Here is a 19894-nt window from a genome sequence, read left to right as displayed (position 1 = left end):
TGAAACCTTTACAGAGTGAGTACTCATTACCTGTTTAAAACAGAGGTTGGGCCTGAGCAATCAGCATTTCCATCAATCAATCAATCATATTTATTGAGTGCTTACTGTGTGCAGAGCACTGTACTAAGCACTCGGGAAGTACAAGTTGGCAACATATAGGGACGGTCCCTACCCAACAGTGGACTCACAGTCTAAAAGGGGGAGACAGAGAACAGAACCAAACATACTAACAAAATAAAAGGAGCGATAGCAATGATAAAAACTGTGGCTTTTGTCAAGTGTTTACTATGTGCTAAGCACTGTACTAAGCACTGGGGTATGTACACTGTAATCAGGGCCCACAAGGGACTCAGAGTCTAAATAGGAGGGAGCACAAGTACTGCACCTCATTTTACAGATGAGGGAACTGAGGCACAGAGAAACACAGTGACTTACTTCCCAAGTGCTTAGTACAGTGCTCTGCACACAGTAAGCTCTCAATAAATACAATTGATTGATTGTCCAAGGTCACACAGCAGACAAGTGGCAGAGTCAGCATTAGAGAACCCTTTGACTCCCAAGCCATGCTCTTTCCACTAGGCCACACTGCTGAAGAATTTGGCATTCACCAAGCTCGAGCTTTCAACCCTAAGGGTAGAAGACTGGCTAAATAATAATAATGTTATTTTTTTACCATGATTTTTTCCAAGCCCTGTACTATTCCCATGTTCTAGATGAGGTAACTGAGGCCCAGAAAAGTGAAGTGGCGTGATAAAGGTCACACAGCAGACAAGTGGTGGAGCCAGGATTAGAGCCTAAGGGCTGCTCATGCCTTTCAGGAGTTCCAAATCCAAGAGTCATGGGAAGATGGCTGCAAATTCTTGGGGCAATCTTTGACCATAGTAGCATGAAGCCTAATAGGTACAAGCTGGCCACCTAACCTTAACAGTGACAGAAATATCACACAAACTCCAGATCAACTTCCCAGGCCATCAGAAGACTGGTTCCTGGACTAAGATGGAGAATCCTAAATCAACCTCCCCCCAGTCAGCCACAGTTGTTCTTCGGAAAGAAACAACGAGACTCTCAGCTATCTCCTAGCTATCTCCAAAGATAAATAGCCTCATTCTAAACATCTCCAAAATAAGATCTCAGTAACTCAGGCAAACGAGAACTCTTGCTCAACTCTAAAAGGGAGCTCTGATGGAGCAATAGGAGAATTTTCGGCAGAACAAACATTAATCAATTCTGTTTGTTGGTCTCAGACCCACCCAAACCACACAGGGAGAGAGATGACTACAAAGCAATAACATTTTTCTACAAAACAGCAGAGGCTGAGGCACTCATCTTTCACAGTGATAAAGGGGGCCTGGGATGGCTCTTTTCAAACGGCAGTTTGGGACTGACTGACACCTTATTATTGAGGGAAAAGTCTTCCTTCAAAAAGCTGTTGAGTACTTAAAATATTTACAATCCCCACTCTAGCCTGTAAGCTCATTTTGAGCAGGGAATGTATCTGTTTTATTGTTGTATTTTACTCTCCCAAGCACTCAGTACAGTGATCTGCACATAGTAAGCGCTCAATATGGTTGAATAATATAAAGCGCCTTGTCCAGTGGGATTGTTTCCACCTATACTTCATTGTATTCCTAAATGCATAATGCTCATCACAAGGTAAGCACTCAGTAATTACCACTGATGGATTGATTAATGCTTTCTTTAGAGATTTGTTAAACGCTTACTATGTGCGAAGCACTGTTCTAAGCGCTGGGGAGATAATAATAATAATTAATAATTATAGCATTTATTAAGCACTTACTGTGTGCAAAGCACTGTTCTAAGCACTGGGGAGATTACAAGGTGATCAGGTTGTCCCATGGTGGGGGGGTCACAGTCTTCATTCCCATTTTACAGATGAGGGAACTGAGGCCCAGAGAAGTGAAGTGACTTGCCCAAAGTCACACAGCTGGTAAGTGGCAGAGCCGGGATTTGAACCCATGACCTTGGTCTCCAAAGCCCGGGCTCTTTCCACTGAGCCACGAAGGTGATCAGGTTGTCGCATGTAGGGCTCACAGTCTTAATCCCCATTTTACAGATGAAGTAACTGAGGCACAAAGAAGTTAAGTGACTTGCCCAAAGTCACACAGTTGACAAATGGCGGAGCCGGATTAGAACCCATGACCTCTGGCTCCCAAGCCCGTGCTCGTTTCACTGAGGCACGGTGTTTTGAGGGTACCTCTGGAGGTGTCTAATGCATAGTTTCTTGCCATCAATACACTGACAGTGAGCCATAACCAGCCTAGTGCACACCTGAGATTGAATAGTATCTGAACCGTCAGCATGAGCGTGAAGAAGGTGGTTTTCTTAAAAGGCTAAATCTCAGTCCTGAAAACCCAGAAACAAAATAATTAGATTTTAAGCCTGGGAGAGCAGAGACCTCCTTTTGTATCTTTTTCAAGTCCACCAGGAACTTAGTACATGCACCTGCAGTGTGCTCAATAAGTTCTGTTGTATTGTACGGTACTTAGTACAATGCTGTGCACACAGTGAACACTCAATGAATACCACTGATGAAAAGTACTGCAGATTGACTAGAGAATGGATGTTAAAGCAAGCATGATCTCAGGGTTGAGCCTGTGTTTAATCAGATGCAGTGAAGCAGCTGGAAACAAGGACTTGAGTCCCCTAATTCCTACATTGACTAGAGTTTCCAGGCCGTTCTCATCATGATGATAAAATAGATGTCGGTGTCTATCGAGGCACTGACTCCCGCGTAGTAGTTCATGAATTCTTCAGGCGTCACCTAGAACAGAAGAGTTCCAAACAGAGAAGGAAAACCTTCATTCGCCATCCTTCGATCACTAGGGCCCTGGAAATGGAAGTCAAATTAAAGTCAGAGACATTCAGAGATTTTGGCCCACCTGAGAAACGGACCTGAAATAAAACCAAAGCCCGGGGGTTGAGGGCAAGAGTTGCAAGGAAAATAAAACTCTCTTTCCACGAGGAGGAAGCCTTGCAGAAAAATCAGAAAATTTCCAAACCAACCAAGACAAAGAGAAAAAGGTTTCACCTGACTTCAGAATCAAACCCTCATTTGTTTAAGAGGCACAAGGGAAAGTCAAATCAAGACTATTTAGCTTGATTGCTACAGTCTATTCTTGTCATTAGGTGTCAAAGATCAACAGTACATGGCTATGTAGCTATGAGAATTGGAGAGGGGTTTTCTGTTTTGGAAAGGTTGGCTTTCAGGTCTGAGAACTCAGAAACAAATAGATAGGCATTTCTCCCTTTTCCTTATTTCAAAAAAGCTTTCCTGGTAACCCTCCCTAGAAATTCAGAGGGAAGTCAAATCGCTCTTCCTCAGGAAAAGAGCATTTCTTGGAAAGATTCAGATGATCCATAAACCCATTCCAAAGAAGAGGCTCTCCCCCAGGAAACGTTTTACGTGACATGTTAGCAATTCAAAAAATGGTTTATCTTGAATTTTAGTTCAAGATAATTTTTACCCAAGTCTAGCTGAAGTTCTGATGAGCAGTTAAAAAGAGGATGAGGAGGAGAAGGAAGAGGAAAAGACAAAGCCAAATTCCTGAATAATCCATTAACAAATGACCATTCACTGAATTGCTGCAAGTTGGTTGTAGGAAAACATGAATTAGAAACACTTCCATTGCTCTCCGAGCTGCTAGGCAAGGGACTTGTGCATAAATCTTTTAGTAGGTCCTGAAAGGGTCACCACCGAATGGCCTGCTTTTCTGAGTTTGGTTGATTTGTGGGTGTTTTGTTTATAAAACAAACATTAAGCATATGTACATGATCCATAGTAGAGTACAGGCCTGGAAATGAGATGGACCTGGGTTCTAATCCTGCCTTGGTTACTTGCCTAAGGTCATACAGCAGAAAAGTCACAATTTACCTGGGTCTCAGTGACCTCATCAGTAAAAATGGGGATTAAAAACTGTGAGCCCCATGTGGGATATGGACCATGCCCAACTCGATTAGCTTGTATCTACCCCAGCACTTAGTACAGTGCCTGGCAGATAAGTGCTTAACAAATACCACAAAAAAATTGTCCATGTGCAACCTCCATTTTCATCTGCCTTATCCATCTGTAAACATTCTTATTCCCTTGCAGCATCAAAGCTAGTAGCCACGGGCCCCCTCCCTTAAATCTCCACTTTCCTTGGTCTCCGTGTCCTTTAGGGTTTCCTCTTTTAAAATTTACCTGGCAGCTCCTGGGGTCCCCTGGCCCTACCCCACAACTGCCACCCATCTCCTCCTCACTCCCTCCAACCACCACCTCACTCCCTGATATTACATGAAGCGTTTTGGCTCTCCTGCAAAGTTAGGGGACTGGTCCTGGGGTGAGACCATCAAGGAGTGATGGTATAAAGCCCCTCTTCCCCATAGTTCAGTAGGAACCCAGTTTACTCATATAGATGGTGTGGATTTGGAGAGCTAAAAAAACAAATAATTCTGAAGGAGGAATTACTTCATTTCATTAAAATTTGGGAAAATAATTTGCGGTTGGATATTTTAAGTATGCTAAGTGAAAAAGTGAACAGGTTATCTCTGGTAGTGAAGGGGTGGGGGACGGGACCAATGCCACTGACCCAAGGTGGGAGTGATGGGGGAGTGGGAGCAGGATGGGAAGCAGCGTGGCTCAGTGGAAAGAGCACGGGCTTTGGAGTCAGAGGTCACGGGTTCAAATCCTGGCTCTGCCACTTGTCAGCTGTGTGACTCTGGACAAGTCACTTAACGTCTCTGGGCCTCAGTTACCTCATCTGTAAAATGGGGGTGAAGACTGTGAACCCCCTGTGGGACAACCTGATCACCTTGTAACCTCCCCAGCGTTTAGAACAGTGCTTTGCACTTAGTAAGCGCTTAATAAATGCCATCATTATTATGGTTGCAGCAGGAGTTATAGCAGCCGGGGCTCAACCGCAGATAGGAACTTTCTGACTGAACGGGACTTTCCAACATCTATTAGTTCCTCTCTCTTCCTGCTGCTTTTCCAGCAACTCCTGCCCACACCCTCTCCACCAGGGCAGCTCCTCATCCACCACCTTGGAGTCTGAGGGAAGGAAAGAGGTGCCTGGAAGGGATGACTAAAGTTGCAGTTCCTCCAAGAGGCATTCCCAATTAAGTCTCCCTTTCCCCAGCTCCGCCTCTCTTCGGTGTTGTCCGTGAACTTGGAGATGTGACCTTTAGGCATCTGATGATCACCCCACCCTCAGTCCCGCGGCGCTTCAGTGTGGCCTTGTGGATCGAGCATGGGCCTAAGAGTGTGGACGACTTGGGTTCTAATCCTGGCTCTTCCACTTGTCTGCTGTGGGGTCTAGGGAAAAATCATTTCACTTCTCTGGGCCTCAGCTACCCTATCTGTAAAATGGGGATTAAGAACGTGAGCCCCATGTGGGACACGGACTGTGTCCAACCTGATCGAGAAGCAGCGTGGCTCAGTGGAAAGAGCCCGGGCTTTGGAGTCAGAGGTCATGGGTTCAAATCCCCTCTCCGCCAACTGTCAGCTGTGTGACTTTGGGCAAGTCACTTCACTTCTCTGGGCCTCACTTACCTCATCTGTAAAATGGGGATTAAAACTGTGAGCCCCCCGTGGGACACCTGATCACCTTGTAACCTCCCCAGCACTTAGAACAGTGCTTTGCACATAGTAAGCGCTTAACAAATACCATCATTATTATTATTATTAGCTTGCATCTACCCTAGTGCTTAGAAAAATGTTTGACACAGTAATGCTTAACAAATACCATCATTATTATTATCCATAAGTTAGTTATTTGTACTACTAATGATAATAATATTGGTATTTGCTAAACGCTGACTATGTGCAAAGCACTGTTCTAAGCGCTGGGGTAGATACAAGGTAATCAGGTTGTCCCATGTGGGGCTCACAGTCTTCATCCCCATTTTACAGATGGGGGAACTGAGGCCCAGAGAAGTGAAGTGACTTGCCCCAAGTCACACAGCTAAGTGGCGGAGCTGGGATTTGAACCCACAACCTCTGACTCCAAAGCCCATGCTCTTTTCCACGGAGCCATGCTGCTTCTCTCATATGATACTAATGCCCGTCTCCCCCTCTAGACTGTAAATTCACTGTGGACAGGGAACATGTTTACCAAATCTGTTATATCATATTATCCCAATAATAATAATAATAATTTTGGTATTTGTAAATGCTTACTATATGCAAAGCACTGTTCTAAGCGCTGGGGAGGATACAAGGTGATCAGGTTATCCCACGGGGGGCTCACAATCTTAATTCCCATTTTACAGATGAGGTAACAGGCACAGAGAAGTTAAGTGACTTGCCCAAAGTCACACAGCTGACAAGCCGCAGAGCCGGAATTTGAACCCATGACCTCTGACTCCCGAGCCCAGGCTCTTTCCACTGAGCCACGCTGCTTCACGAGGTGCTTCCCAAGAACCTAATATAGTGCCCTGTACACACAGCAAGTGCTCAATAAATACCATTGATAATGATGACAAAGAGAACGCCTGCCCTATCCCCCTCCCTGCCCCACAGTACTTGTGTGTATATATGTACATTTATAATTCTATTTTATTAATGATGTGTATATATTCATTCAATCATATTTATTGAGCGCTTACTGTATGCAGAGCACTGTACTAAGCGCTTGGGAAGTACAAGTTGGCAACATATAGAGACGGTCCCTACCCAACAATGGGCTCATATCTATAATTCTATTTATTTATACTGATGCCATTGTTGTCTGTTTACTTGTTTTGATGTCTGTCTCCCCCTTCTAGACTGTGAGCCCATTATGGGCAGGGATTGTCTCTGTTGCTGAATTGTACTTTCCAAGCGCTTAGTACGGTGCTCTGCACAAAGTGCTCAATAAATATGATTGAATGAATGAATGTTCTGCACACTGTAAGCACTCAAATACAGTTGATTGGGTCCACTCCAAACTTTTTGCCTGGGGGGTTGGGTTGCGGGGAGGGGAGTTTCTGGGAGGCAAAACCAGAGGAAATTTGGTGATAATATCAAGATATTATGCAGTTTTGCACAAGGGTGGTCTAGTATACAGAGACTATGGCTGGAAATCAGACCTGGCTTCTAATCCTGGCTCTACCACTTGCCTCCTGTGTCACCTTGGGCAAGTCACTTCTCTGTTTCTCATCTATAAAATGGGAATTCAGTACCAGTTCTTTCTTCCCCTTATACTGTGGGAACCGTGTGGCCCACCTGATTATCCTGTGGTTACCCCAGAACTTGGCACATAGCGCTTAATACAACAATTTTTCCTAGGGGCAGAGCCAACCTCATATATATATTTTTAAAGAGTGTTAAAACCAAAATATGGATTTACTGATCAAAACCAATTAATACAAACCAATGATAAAAGGTCTTGAATCATCTTTTGCCTTTTAAGATAAATACTTAGGGGTTTTTTTGTTTGGTTTTTTATGGTACTTGTTAAACATTAAGTGCTGGGGTAGATACAAGATAATCAGTTTGGACACCTTCCCTGTCCCGCATGAGGTTCACAGTCTAAATAGGAGGGAGAACAGGGATTGAATCCCCACTTCACAGATGAGAAAACTGCATCCCAAAGAAATCAGGTGACTTGCCCAAGGTCACACAGCAGAAATGTGGAAGAGCAGGGACTAGAACCCAGGTTTTCTGATACCCAGGCCCTGGCTCTTTACATTAATTCATTGAAAAAAAAACTCCTTGATTTAACACACTAAAGACTTATCATTAAATTAATGGCAGACAGAGCAAATAGTCGTTAAAATGGGCTTTTAATCTCTCTAGCCAAGTCAGAGAACTCCAGAGGTTGAAGAGACAGGGGAAAAGAAGAGTGCCTGGAGTTTAACTCGCACCGGCTACAAAATCGGAGTGTTACGGAAAAGAAGAAAGTTTAGCATTGGAAAAAAGAATCAGTAGCGCAGCCACAGAAGATCATTGTAGTGGGGGAAAAACTTTTATACACTCACACACTTCTTTATAATAATAATGACAGCATTTATTAAGCGCTTACTATGTGCAAAGCACTGTTCTAAGCGCTGGATGTGTAGGAAGATTTTATATGACCCTAACTTTGATATCTGGCAACTCATCAGTCGGAAAGCTCTGAGAGCCTCTATACTTGGTTGATAGATTAATTCCTTGTGGAGAAGGAGTTTCCAGTGTCCGAGTCCTCCCCAGGGGATATGCACTTCCCATGGCCTATCTGCCCAATCATTGTGTGGCCTAGTGGATAAAACATAGGCCTGAGAGTCAGAAGGATCTGGGTTCTAATCCTGACTCCTCCATTTGTCTGCTGTGTGACCTAAGTCGCTTAACTTCTCTGTGCCTCAGTTTCCTCAGTTGTAAAACAGCATTAAGACTGTGAGCCCCATGTGGGGCCGGGACTGTGTCCAACCTGATTAGCTTGTATCTACGCCAGCATTTAGAACAGCGCTTGACACATAGTAAGCTCTTAACAAAAACTATCTTGGTTATTATCGTTCTTCTTTAATTGGCAAACAGCATCCCCTCAATTCTCCTAATATGATCAGTAACTCTCTCTGAGCTGCTCTAGGATTGTAATCTTGGGTGTGCAAGTGATTCTGTTCCCGAAATACTCAGCCTTATCATTGGATTCAGCATCATCAGCAGCAGTCTTTTTCCAAACCAAAGGACAACTCTACTAACGCAAAGCCCCTGATGGGCAGCCCTGTCTCCTTCACATCTGACACATTTGATTTATCCGCAACTCCCATTCACCGACATCACAAGTAATAAAGCTATTTCTGTACATATACATGGAACGCTGGAAACTGGTTGGTGGGGTGAAGACACTAATTAAGAAAACAAGACAAACATCACTTGCTTCCTATCTGTTGATCATTCAAGATATGCCTTTAATCCAGATTTGCTTTAGCATTTTAGCCCTTCCTCATGTTTAATGCCATGAAACCAAATAGAATTTTGAATATTCCCTCCAATTCATGCTCGTTTACTTACCAATCCATCCTTGTCATAAGGGGAGTCAAAGTTATCGAGAAATTTCCTAAACACTTGTTCTTCTGTCCATTCTCCATTCTGGTACTTGGGATGGTGTTTTCCATTATATACGCCTCGAAGGTCCTCAATCGTTATAACCCCATCCCCCGTTTTGTCTAACTTTCTGAACGCCTGCATGATGACCTCTTTTCTGGCCGTAGACATCGGAGGCTGCAGGAATAAGAGAGCGGTGGCCCTGAATTAGCAGTTCTGAAGATGGAAACCACTTACTATGAAAACCCAGACTGTGTTGGTTTTCAAATCGTACGCTCATTTTGGACAGAAAATGTGTCTACCGATTCTGTTTTATTGTACTCTCCCAAAACACAGTAAGTGCTCAATAAATGCCTTTGATTTGCAGATCACTAAAATGATGGGTACGGTGTGGGATGCAGGAATGATGAAATTGTACTTCCTCCTATTTCCATAATGGGTGATGGAATGAGCAGCGGTGTGACCAAGTGGAAAGAGCATGAGCTTGGGAGTCAGAGGATGTGGGTTCTAATCCCATCTCCGCCACTTGTCTGCTGTGTGGCCTTGGACAAGTCGCTTAACTTCTTTGTGCCTCAACTAACTCATCTGTAAAATGGGGATTAAGACTGTGAGCCCCACATGGGACATAGATTGTATCCAACCTGATTAGCTTGTACCTACCCCAATGCTTAGTACAGTGCCTGACACATAGTATGTGCTTAACAAATACCAAAGAGAAGCAGTGTGGTTCAGTGGAAAGAGCACAGGCTTTGGAGTCAGAGGTCAGGGGTTCAAATCCCGGCTCCGCCAATTGTCAGCTGTGTGACTTTGGGCAAGTCACTTAAATTCTCTGTGCCACAGTTCCCTCATCTGTAAAATGGGGATTAAAACTGTGAGTCCGCCATGGGACAACCTGATCACCTTGTTTCCCCTCCAGTGCTTAGAACGGTGCTTTGCACATAGTAAGCGCTTAACAAATACCATCTTCTAGACGGTAAGCCCACTGTTGGGTAGGGACTGTCTATATGTGGCCAACTTGTACTTCCCAAGTGCTTAGTACAGTGCTCTACACATAGTAAGTGTTCAATAAATATGATTGAATGAATGAAATACCATTAAGTTGGAAAAAAACTGGATGTCAAGGAGAAAATGAGCACATTAAGAAACTTGGGTACATTGTCACCGATATTTAGGCCAGAATTTGGACCTGTAAGAAACCTCCAGGGGGTAGTTTTGGAGAGGCAGAAAATATTTCCATACACCTCTCGTCAGTTCTGGAAGCAGCCAGAGGCAGCTACATGGACTACCCGTGTCTGAGAAGCAAATTCACTCAAACCCAAAATAACCTTCCCTGAAAGGAACTGAAAATATAAAAGAGAGGGTAGAAAAAGTGTGCTCTTTCTGTTCCAGTTCTGGAGGCTACGTATGTATGTACATGCACACACAGACACACAAAAAAAAACCTAACCAGGGTGTGTGTCTAAATTCCAAACTCTAAAAGCATGGTATTAGGGGACACTTACTCTTAATGTGAGGAGAAATTCATTAAAATCAATTGTCCCGTTACCATCCCGATCGAACCGATTGAAAAGCTCTTGTGCTTCATCCTTTTCCATCACCACGGCATAATCATTTAACCCTTTCATGAATTCTTTGAAGTCAATGGTTCTGCTGTTGTCGTCGTCCATGATCCGAAATGCCCTGGGACAAAAAGAGACAAGAATAAGGAACTTGCAAGGAAGAGAGTTCAAGGAAGTACCCCAAAATCCTGAGGTGGTGAAAATAAACCATAAAATTTAGTTACAGCATTTACTAAGCACACTGACTCACACTCTAAGAGGTAGGGAGAGCAGGATTATCTCACCCTCATTACATAGATGGGGAAACTAAGACAAAAGAGGATGGGTGACTTGCCCCTGGTCACACAGCTGGCGTGTGATATAACAGATTAAATTAGGACCCAGGTTTCCAGGAATCAAGTCTTCCCACCAAACCATGAACAGACTCAGATCCTTCTCCCCCCACAAAGGAACATTTGTCCCAACTTTCCAACACCAGGAAGCATACCGAAAACAGATGCTCCCGGGGCCAACCTGTGACCTCTCCCCAAAGACATAGGCCCTCAGCCAAATGACCCAGTTCTTTTGGAATATTTACTGTTAATTCTTCAAGGAAGAACAACAGAAAATTAGTAAAGTGAGCTCTTGTCCTGGTTTTCCTGCTCTGCTCAGAAATAGTTAACACCCTACCCAAACAGTGAATTGTTAGCCCTTACACAGGAGACATAGAATTCAAAAAATTTGAGACCCAAGTGAAAGTAAACCTTCAATGCTTTCAAACCATACAGGCCTTGATATTTATATTCATTCATTCAATTGTATTTATTGAGCGCTTACTGTGTGCAGAGCACTGTACTAAGCACTTGGGAAGTACAAGTTGGCAACATATAGAGATGGTTCTTACCCAACAGCGGGCTCACAGTCTAGAAATGTGGTGTTGTATGAAGTATCTCCTTCTTACTTATAATAATGATGGCATTTGTTAAGCGCTTACTATGTGCCAAGCACTGTTCTAAGTGCTGGGGGGGATGCAAGGTAATCAGATTGTCCCACGTGGGGCTCACAGTCCTAATCCCCATTTTCCAGATGAGGTAACTGAGGCCCAGAGAAGTGAAGTGACTTGCCCAAAGTCACACAGCTGACAAGAGGCGGAGCCGGGATTAGAACCCATGACCTCTGACTCCCAAGCCCACGCCACTCTTCTCTCATTACACCCAAGATCTCACTCCTTGTTGCTCTCTGGCTCACCTTCTAAATGTGGCTTGTTAGTCAATGGTATTTATTGAGTGCTTACTGTGTGCAGAGCACTGGACTTAGGTCTTGGGGGGGGTACAATACCACAACTTTGCAAAGACCATACAGTCTAGACGGCTTCATTCTTGATTCCCCCACCTCTGACCCCTTCCCTACCTTTGCTCTCCCCACTGCCTGGAACTTGCAGTGACCTAGCAGAAAGAGCACAGACCTGGGAATCAGAGGACCTGGGTTCAAATCCTGGCTCTGCCACATGCCTGATGTGTGACCTTGGGCAAGTCACACATCCCGGCCCACGTCATCCCCGAGGCCAGGAATATCCTCCCTCTGCCCATCCGCCAAGCCAGCTCTCTTCCTCCCTTCAAGGCCCTACTGAGAGCTCACCTCCTCCAGGAGGCCTTCCCACACTGAGCCTCTTCCTTCCTCTCCCCCTCGTCCCCCTCTCCATCCCCCCATCTTACCTCCTTCCTTTCCCCACAGCACCTGTATATATGTATATATGTTTGTACATATTTATTACTCTATTTATTTTACTTATACATATCTATTCTATTTATTTTATTTTGTTAGTATGTTTGGTTTTGTTCTCTGTCTCCCCCTTTTAGACTGTGAGCCCACTGTTGGGTAGGGACTGTAGCTATATGTTGCCAACTTGTACTTCCCAAGCACTTAGTACAGTGCTTTGCACACAGTAAGCACTCAATAAATACGACTGATGATGATGATGAAGTCACAGCATCTCAGTGCCTCAGTTACCTCATCTGTAAACTAGGGATTAAGACTGTGGGTCTCATGTGGGACAGAGACTGTGTCCAACCTAATTATCTTGTATCTACCCCAGTGCTTTGTACTGTGCCTACACTTAAATACCATTAAAAAAAAAAAGTTTCCAACAAACCAGAGCTTCCCATTTTCACAGCATTTCTGAAATCCCACCTCCCCTAGAAGGCATCCCCAAAGATTTTTTCTTCTTGCTAAGTCATACCCTCTCAACCTACAGCTCAGCTTGTTTGGACCACCTCCCTGTTTCTGCACCCCCAACTGACAGCATAACACCAATCAATCAATCAATTGTATTTATTGAGCACTTACTGTGTGCAGAGCACTGTACTAAGCGCTTGAGAAGCACAAGTTGGCAACATATAGAGACAGTCCAGAACACAATAGAATTTATTACTCTATTTTAGTTGTGCATATTTATTCTATTTATTTTATTTTGTTAATATGTTTTGTTTTGTTCTCTGTCTCCCCCTACTAGACTGTGAGCCCACTGTTGGGTAAGGACCGTCTTTATATGTTGCCAACTTGTACTTCCCAAGCGCTTAGTACAGTGCTCTGCACACAGTAAGCACTCAATACGATTGAATGAACGAATGAATAACACGTCTTTACATATTCTACTAAAGCATTCTAGACTGTGAGCCCACTGTTGGGTCGGGACCATCTCTATATGTTGCCAACTTGTACTTCCCAAGCGCTTAGTACAGTGCTCTGCACACAATAAGCGCTCAATAAATATGATTGAATGAATTTATCTGAATATCCACTTTTCCAATCTCCTTTTCCTCCCTTCTGAAGTGACTTTGCTTCAACCTCTACTACATGATAAAATGCTTGGGGTTAAAGATTGCCTCTTTTAACTATTTTGCACTCTCTCATTCGCCCAGAACAGTGCTCTGCACATGGGGGCCCAGTACAGTGCTCTGTACTCAATACAGCATTCTGCCAACACTAGGCACCCAGTTCAGTTCTCTGCTCCCAGCTGATGCTCAAACACCTTCCTCTTCTTCCACTCCCTTATGTGTTGCCGACTTGCTCCCTCTGTGCATCTCCCCAGCAAGAACGCTTATGTACATATCTTTAATTTATTTATTTATATTAATTTCTGTCTCCCCCCCATTAGACTGTAAGCTCATTGTGGGCAGGGAATGGGTCTGTTTTTTATTGTATTGTACTCTCCCAAGAGAGTAGTACAGTGCTCTGTACACAATAAGGGCTCAGGAAATATGATAGGCCTTCCCAGACTGAGCCCCTTTTTTCCTCTCCTCCTCCCCAATCCCCCCACACCCTACCTCCTTCCCCTCCGCACAGCACCTGTATATATGTTTGTACAGATTTATTACTCTATTGATTTTACCTGTACATATTTACTACTCTATTTATTTTGTTAATGATGAGCATTTAGCTTTAATTCTATTTATTCTGACAACTTGACACCTGTCCACATGTTTTGTTTTGTCTGTAGATATATATATGTATACCTGTATATATGTTTGTACATATTTTTTACTCTATTTATTTATTTATTTTATTTGTACATATCTATTCTATTTATTTTATTTTGTTAGTATGTTTGATTTGTTCTCTGTCTCCCCCTTTTAGACTGTGAGCCCACTGTTGGGTAGGGACTGTCTCTATATGTTGCCAATTTGTACTTCCCAAGCGCTTAGTACAGTGTTCTGCACATAGTAAGCGCTCAATAAATACGATTGATGATGATGATGATGTCTGTCTCCCCCTGCTAGACTGTGAGCCCACTGTTGGGTAGGGTCCGTCTCTATATCAATCAATCGCATTTATCTATATGTCACCAACTTGCACTTCCCAAGTACTTAGTACAGTGCTCTGCACACAGTAAGCACTCAAATATGATTGAATGAATGAATGAATGACAATGATGGTGACCCTGGGGAGCTGGGCTGCTATTCCCTGGGTTTTTTTTTTGAATGCTAATTGTAAAGCACCTACTATGTGCCCAGCACGGCACTAAGTACTGGGGTAGGTACAAGTTAATCATGTCAGACTCAATCCATGTCCCACATAGGGCTTCACAGTCAAAGTAGAGGGAGAACTGATATTAAATCCCCATTGTACAAATGAGGAAACTGAGGCACAGAAAAGCTACTTGCCCAAGGTGACACAGCAGTCAAGTGATGGAGTCAATGTCAGAACCCAAGTCCTCTGTCCACTAGGTCACATGCTGCTTCTTATCTCATCCCTTGAGGGGCAGGAGCCCCTGAAAAATTGATGGGCAAGGAGCCTGTGGAGGTCTGGGGCAGAAGGTTCACTGGTCAGCCAAATTGCCTTGCAGAGACAAGCAGCATCAATAAGCCAAGAGAATTATTTGGGATGACTCTGTATGTTCCCTTGGGAGCAAATAATCCCCAATAAAATATTTATATCTCAGCCTTGAGCCACTAATTGATATGCCCCAACAGGTCTGAGGAAAAGCCACCTCCTCCGTTCAGCTTGGGGAGTATGCACAACCAGGTCACTGCATTAAGTGGAAAGACAAAGGTCTATATGTATATATGTATGTACATATTACTCTATTTTACTTGTACATATCTATTCTATTTATTTTATTTTGTTAATATGTTTGGTTTTCTTCTCTGTCTCTCCTCTCTAGACTGTGAGCCCACTGTTGGGTAGGGACCATCTCTATATGTTGCCAACTTGTACTTCCTAAGCGCTTAGTACAGTGCTCTGCACACAGTAAGCGCTCAATACGATTGATTGATTAGAAATCACACTCAAAGTGTCCACTCTATTCCTCTATCCTCTTACCAGTCTGAAGCTTTGTACGTGCAGCAGCAACCTGCTGTGGCTCAGACTCACTGATAAGCGCTTTGTGCCAAGCACTGCGCTAACTGGTGAGATAGGTATGAGATCAGCAGACCAGCCCCAGGCCCTGTCCCATACAGCTGAAGAGGGAGGGAGGGCAGGTATTGAATCCCCATTTTACAGGTGGGGAAACTGAAGAACAGAGAACGTAAGCAACTTGCCCAGGGTCACAGGGCAGGTGAATGACAGAGCCGGGATTTGAACTCAGGTCTCTAGACTCCCAGGCCTGTGGCCTTTCTGCAAAGTCATGGGGGCCGGCCGTGTGGACTGGCCCCGGGGTAGGGGGCTGGGTGAATGACTGACCCCCCCAGACCACTGCCGGATTGAGTCCCCTTACCTGCCAAGGCCCTTGATGCCGGCCGACCCACGGGCTAGGCACTGGAGCCGGAGCTTCTCGATGGGATCCGTCGCCTGCGAGAGGCTCTTCTTGGCCTGGATTGCCATCTCTCTGTCGTGCCTTGCTGTGCCAGCCATCTAGAATGGGGGCACACAAAGACGCCATGGTGCCAGTTAGAAGCAGCCACCCAGCCCCACCAAAGCACTACTGGACACCCTCTGCCACCGACCCCAGCCCTCTGAATTTCCCCATCTGATTCAGGTCCGTGAGTCTTAGTTCACGGATCTGAATCAATCAGTTAATGGGTATTCACTGAGCACTCACTCTGTGCAGAGCAAGATACTAACCACTTGGGAGAGTATAATGCGATCGATTTGCTAGACGCGATTATGCCTTCGATTCACGAAGAACTCACTACGGCTGAAAATCTGCTAGCCAACTTCCACCACTCTAGAAAGACGGTTCTGCAGGGAGAAATTGGTCCAACTCTGATTTCTCATTTATGGATCCATCCATTCTATTTATCCATCCATCCATTCTATTTATAGATCCATCCATTCTCGGTCTCCCCCTTCTAGACTGTGAGCCCGCTGTTGGGTAGGGACCGTCTCTATATGTTGCCAACTTGTACTTCCCAAGCGCTTAGTACAGTGCTCTGCACACAGTAAGCGCTCAATAAATACGATTGAATGAATGACTGAATCCAGTTGTTGTCAGCATCTGCCTTAAGCCCAAGAGTGGCGAGTAGAAAAAACTCTCCTCCCTTCCACCCACTTGACATATACCCACACAACACACACACACAACCTTTGTAATCCTTCAGTCAATTAATCAGTGGTATTTATCAAGCATTATCAAGCATTATCAATTTATCAAGCATTGAGAAGCAGCGTGGCTCAGTGGAAAGAGCCCGGGCTTTGAAGTCAGAGGTCAGGGGTACAAATCCCGGCTCCGCCACTTGTCAGCTGTGTGACTTTGGGCAAGTCACTTAACTTCTCTGGGCCTCAGTTCCCTCATCTGTAAAATGGGGATTAAGACTGTGAGCCCCCCGTGGGACAACCTCATCACCTTGTAAGCTCCCCAGCGCTTAGAACAGTGCTTTGCACATAGTAAGTGCTTAATAAATGCTATCATGAATGAATGAAGCACCCAGTGTGCACGGAGTACTGTACTAAGTGCTTGGGAGAGCATAATTGAACTGACCACCCTGGGAAGGGTTCAGGAGCTGAAGAGCTTGGGGGAAGCCAGCTAGACCCAGCAATATAGCAGGGCCGCTGGGATCAGGGTGAAGAGGGGGTCAAGGGGACATGCCAAGGAGGAAGGTGAAGGGTATTGGAATGTGAGAAGGAGAGAAGGAAGAGAAGAGGAAGGAATGTGAATGTCCCAATTGAGCACCCCGGGAGAGACACTCCCTCTAATACTCCAGTACAACTTTGCCCAGCCAGAGAGAAGATGTATTGAAGTAGAAGAGGAATTGGAGGTGAATGCCCAGAAATGTAGAGGAGACCACCTCCCCGGAGTGTTCTTTTAGGGCTTGAGAAGGCAGAATCAGACTAACCAGGAAGAAAGAGAAATCCCTTCCAACACATCTTCAGAGCCCAAATCTGCATTTTCCATTGTCTCTGGGTGCCACCCTGTGCCTCGTGGAAGAACAACAAGGCAGCCCTTCGAAGTCACTCAGAAACCACCGACTTTGGAAGCTCTTCTGAGTCGGGTACCAAGTCTCCAGTTTCTTTCTACCCAAGCCTAAATGATCAAGGGACTAATCATTCACGTTGGCGTTCTTTACCATCCCTCTGCCAGCTGCAAGCCTCATCCCCTGTAAGAAATCATTCATGTCATGACAATTCCACAACGGAAAGGGCCCAAGAGGGCAGACACCTGTCTCCAGCAGGACCAAGAGGAAGGACAGGATGGCAGGGGAAATTATAATAATTATAATAATAATGGCATTTAAGTGCTTACTATGTGCAAAGCACTGTTCTAAGCGCTGGGGGGATACAAGGTGATCAGATTGTCTCACGTGGGGCTCACAGTCATCATCCCCATTTTACAGATGAGGTAACTGAGGCTCTGAGAAGTTAAGTGACTTGCCCAAGGTCACACAGCAGACATGTGGTGGAGCTCTGATGGGAAGGAACCTTTTGAAGATATTTCTGGGAATCAGAGGGAAGAGAGCAGAGAGGGTGCATGACAGTCTCAATATATTTTACTCATAATTTTTACATTTCCCATTTGTTCCTTAAGCGTGTTTAATACAGTAAAAATGTATTATGAGGCTGCCTTTTATTTCATAGGATCACTTACACGCCGGGTTTGGTCTGTTCCCCAACACACACCTTCCACCCCCTCCCCTAAGCCCACCCTACCCACTCTCCCCTACCTCCGGCCACCTGGCCCACCTCAGCGTGGCATGTATGACCTGTGCTCAGGTACTCAAGTATTCGAGTGTTTAGGTGGTGCAGAACTGATGAAGTGCTCCAGGGTTGAAAACGGCTGAATTCCTCTCCGTTCTGCCCACTCCATGAGACTCATTCACTCTCTCTTTTTCTCCCTCTCCCTCCCCACCCCTTCATCTCTCCTCCACTCCCCCTCACCCCCAAACTGCGGGCATCACCACCCACCCTGGAAATGAACTACGACTCCAAACTGTGCTAGGGAAGCCCCTGTTTCCCCACCCAGATCCAGCTGGACTTCAAAGTTTTAACTAATGAACAGTTTAAAACAAAAACTTGTTGGACTAGTGAGTGATCCTGTCCCCAAGTGGGGCAGAAGTGGTGCCGCTATTTTCTTTCTCCCCTCCCCAGCCAATCAGATCTTCTTTGATAGTCATTGACAAATATATTCAGCTCTTACAATGTGCTAAGTAATCAATCAATCAATCGTATTTATTGAGCGCTTACTGTGTGCAGAGCACTGTACTAAGCGCTTGGGAAGTACAAGTTGGCAACATATAGAGACAGTCCCTACCCAACAGTGGGCTCACAGTCTAGAAGAGGAAAAACAGAGAACAAAACAAAACATATTAACAAAATAAAATAAATAGAATAGATACGTACAAGTAAAATAAATAAATAAATAAATATGTACAAACATATATACATATATACAGGTGCTGTGGGGAAGGGAAGGAGGTAAGACGGGGGGAATGGAGAGGGGGACGAGGGGGAGAGGAAGGAGGGGGCTCACTCTGGGAAGGCCTCCTAAGTACTCGAGTAAATGCCAGGTAATCAGGTTGGATGCAATCTTTGTCCCACATGGGGTCTAGGAGGAAGGGAGAGCAAGTATCTTATTCCTATTTTGTAGATGGGGAAACTGAGGCTCAGAATGGTTAAGTGACTTGCTCAAGGTCACACACAGTAGGCCAAGGGCAGAGGTAGGACTAGAACCTAATTCTTCTGACTTCCATGCTCTTTCCTCCAGTGACCAGGATGGGTGGGATGGGTTGGGACCAAGATTCCACCCTTGTTACACTTAAAAACAAATAAATCTGACTTATGCAGGGGGTCAGTGGCATATTTAACTAGTAAAACCAGAATTGATCAGAATTCCCCTTTCAGCCAAAACTTCCTTTGGCCCAGTAAAAAGTATTGAAATTTTTTTGGCTATGTAAACTGCTTTCCAAACACAACACTAGAATTCATTGATCACGTTAATATACAAAAAGTGTTTGCTTTGAGTTACCTAATGGAAGAGAAATGTGTGCAGGAATTCTGGGATACTAGAATTGACCTTCTTAACCAGTGTTACTTATTGAACTTAGTCAATAATATTTACTGAATGCCTACTGTCTGTAGAGAACTGTACTAAGAACACTGTATGCATACTAAAACTAGTAGGCATAATCCCCGCCCTCAAGAAGCTGGAAATCAGCAAGGGAGAGAGACAATGAAATAAATTACAGCTAGGGGTGAGTAATACAGTATATAAGCAGAAATGCCAGCTTCTCATTTGGAATGAGAGGAGTGAAAAGGAGGCTGGAATTATAGGGGAAGTGAGGACTGGGAGGGGCAAACTTTAAAAAATTCTGGGTCATTTCAGCTCTGATTGGAAACTCTCAGATCTTTTCAGAAACCAAAGTAGCTAACAACAAATACCACAATCATTATTAAGTGCTTACTATGTGCCAAGGCACTG

At 44.5% G+C, this 19894-nt stretch overlaps 1 protein-coding gene across 2 annotated transcripts in view; it reads right to left on the bottom strand.

Moving 5' to 3' along the window:
- CAPSL (calcyphosine like) overlaps positions 1-19894 on the bottom strand; it is a 30758-nt gene that overhangs the window by 8039 nt on the left and 2825 nt on the right. The window contains exons 2-5 of one of the 2 annotated variants that reach the window (XM_038744135.1): positions 15758-15894; positions 10507-10684; positions 8972-9181; positions 2681-2782 (exon numbers count right to left, since the gene is read on the bottom strand). In XM_038744135.1, the coding sequence (XP_038600063.1) occupies positions 2681-2782; positions 8972-9181; positions 10507-10684; positions 15758-15894 (627 nt within the window). Of the gene's footprint in view, positions 1-2680; positions 2783-8971; positions 9182-10506; positions 10685-15757; positions 15895-19894 lie in introns of those variants that run through there. The other variant, XM_038744136.1, reaches the window with a different exon arrangement.

This window comes from Tachyglossus aculeatus, chromosome 3 (genome assembly GCF_015852505.1).
Source record: "Tachyglossus aculeatus isolate mTacAcu1 chromosome 3, mTacAcu1.pri, whole genome shotgun sequence".
Classification (NCBI taxonomy): domain Eukaryota; kingdom Metazoa; phylum Chordata; class Mammalia; order Monotremata; family Tachyglossidae; genus Tachyglossus; species Tachyglossus aculeatus.
This window is presented reverse-complemented; position numbering and strand designations above follow the sequence as displayed.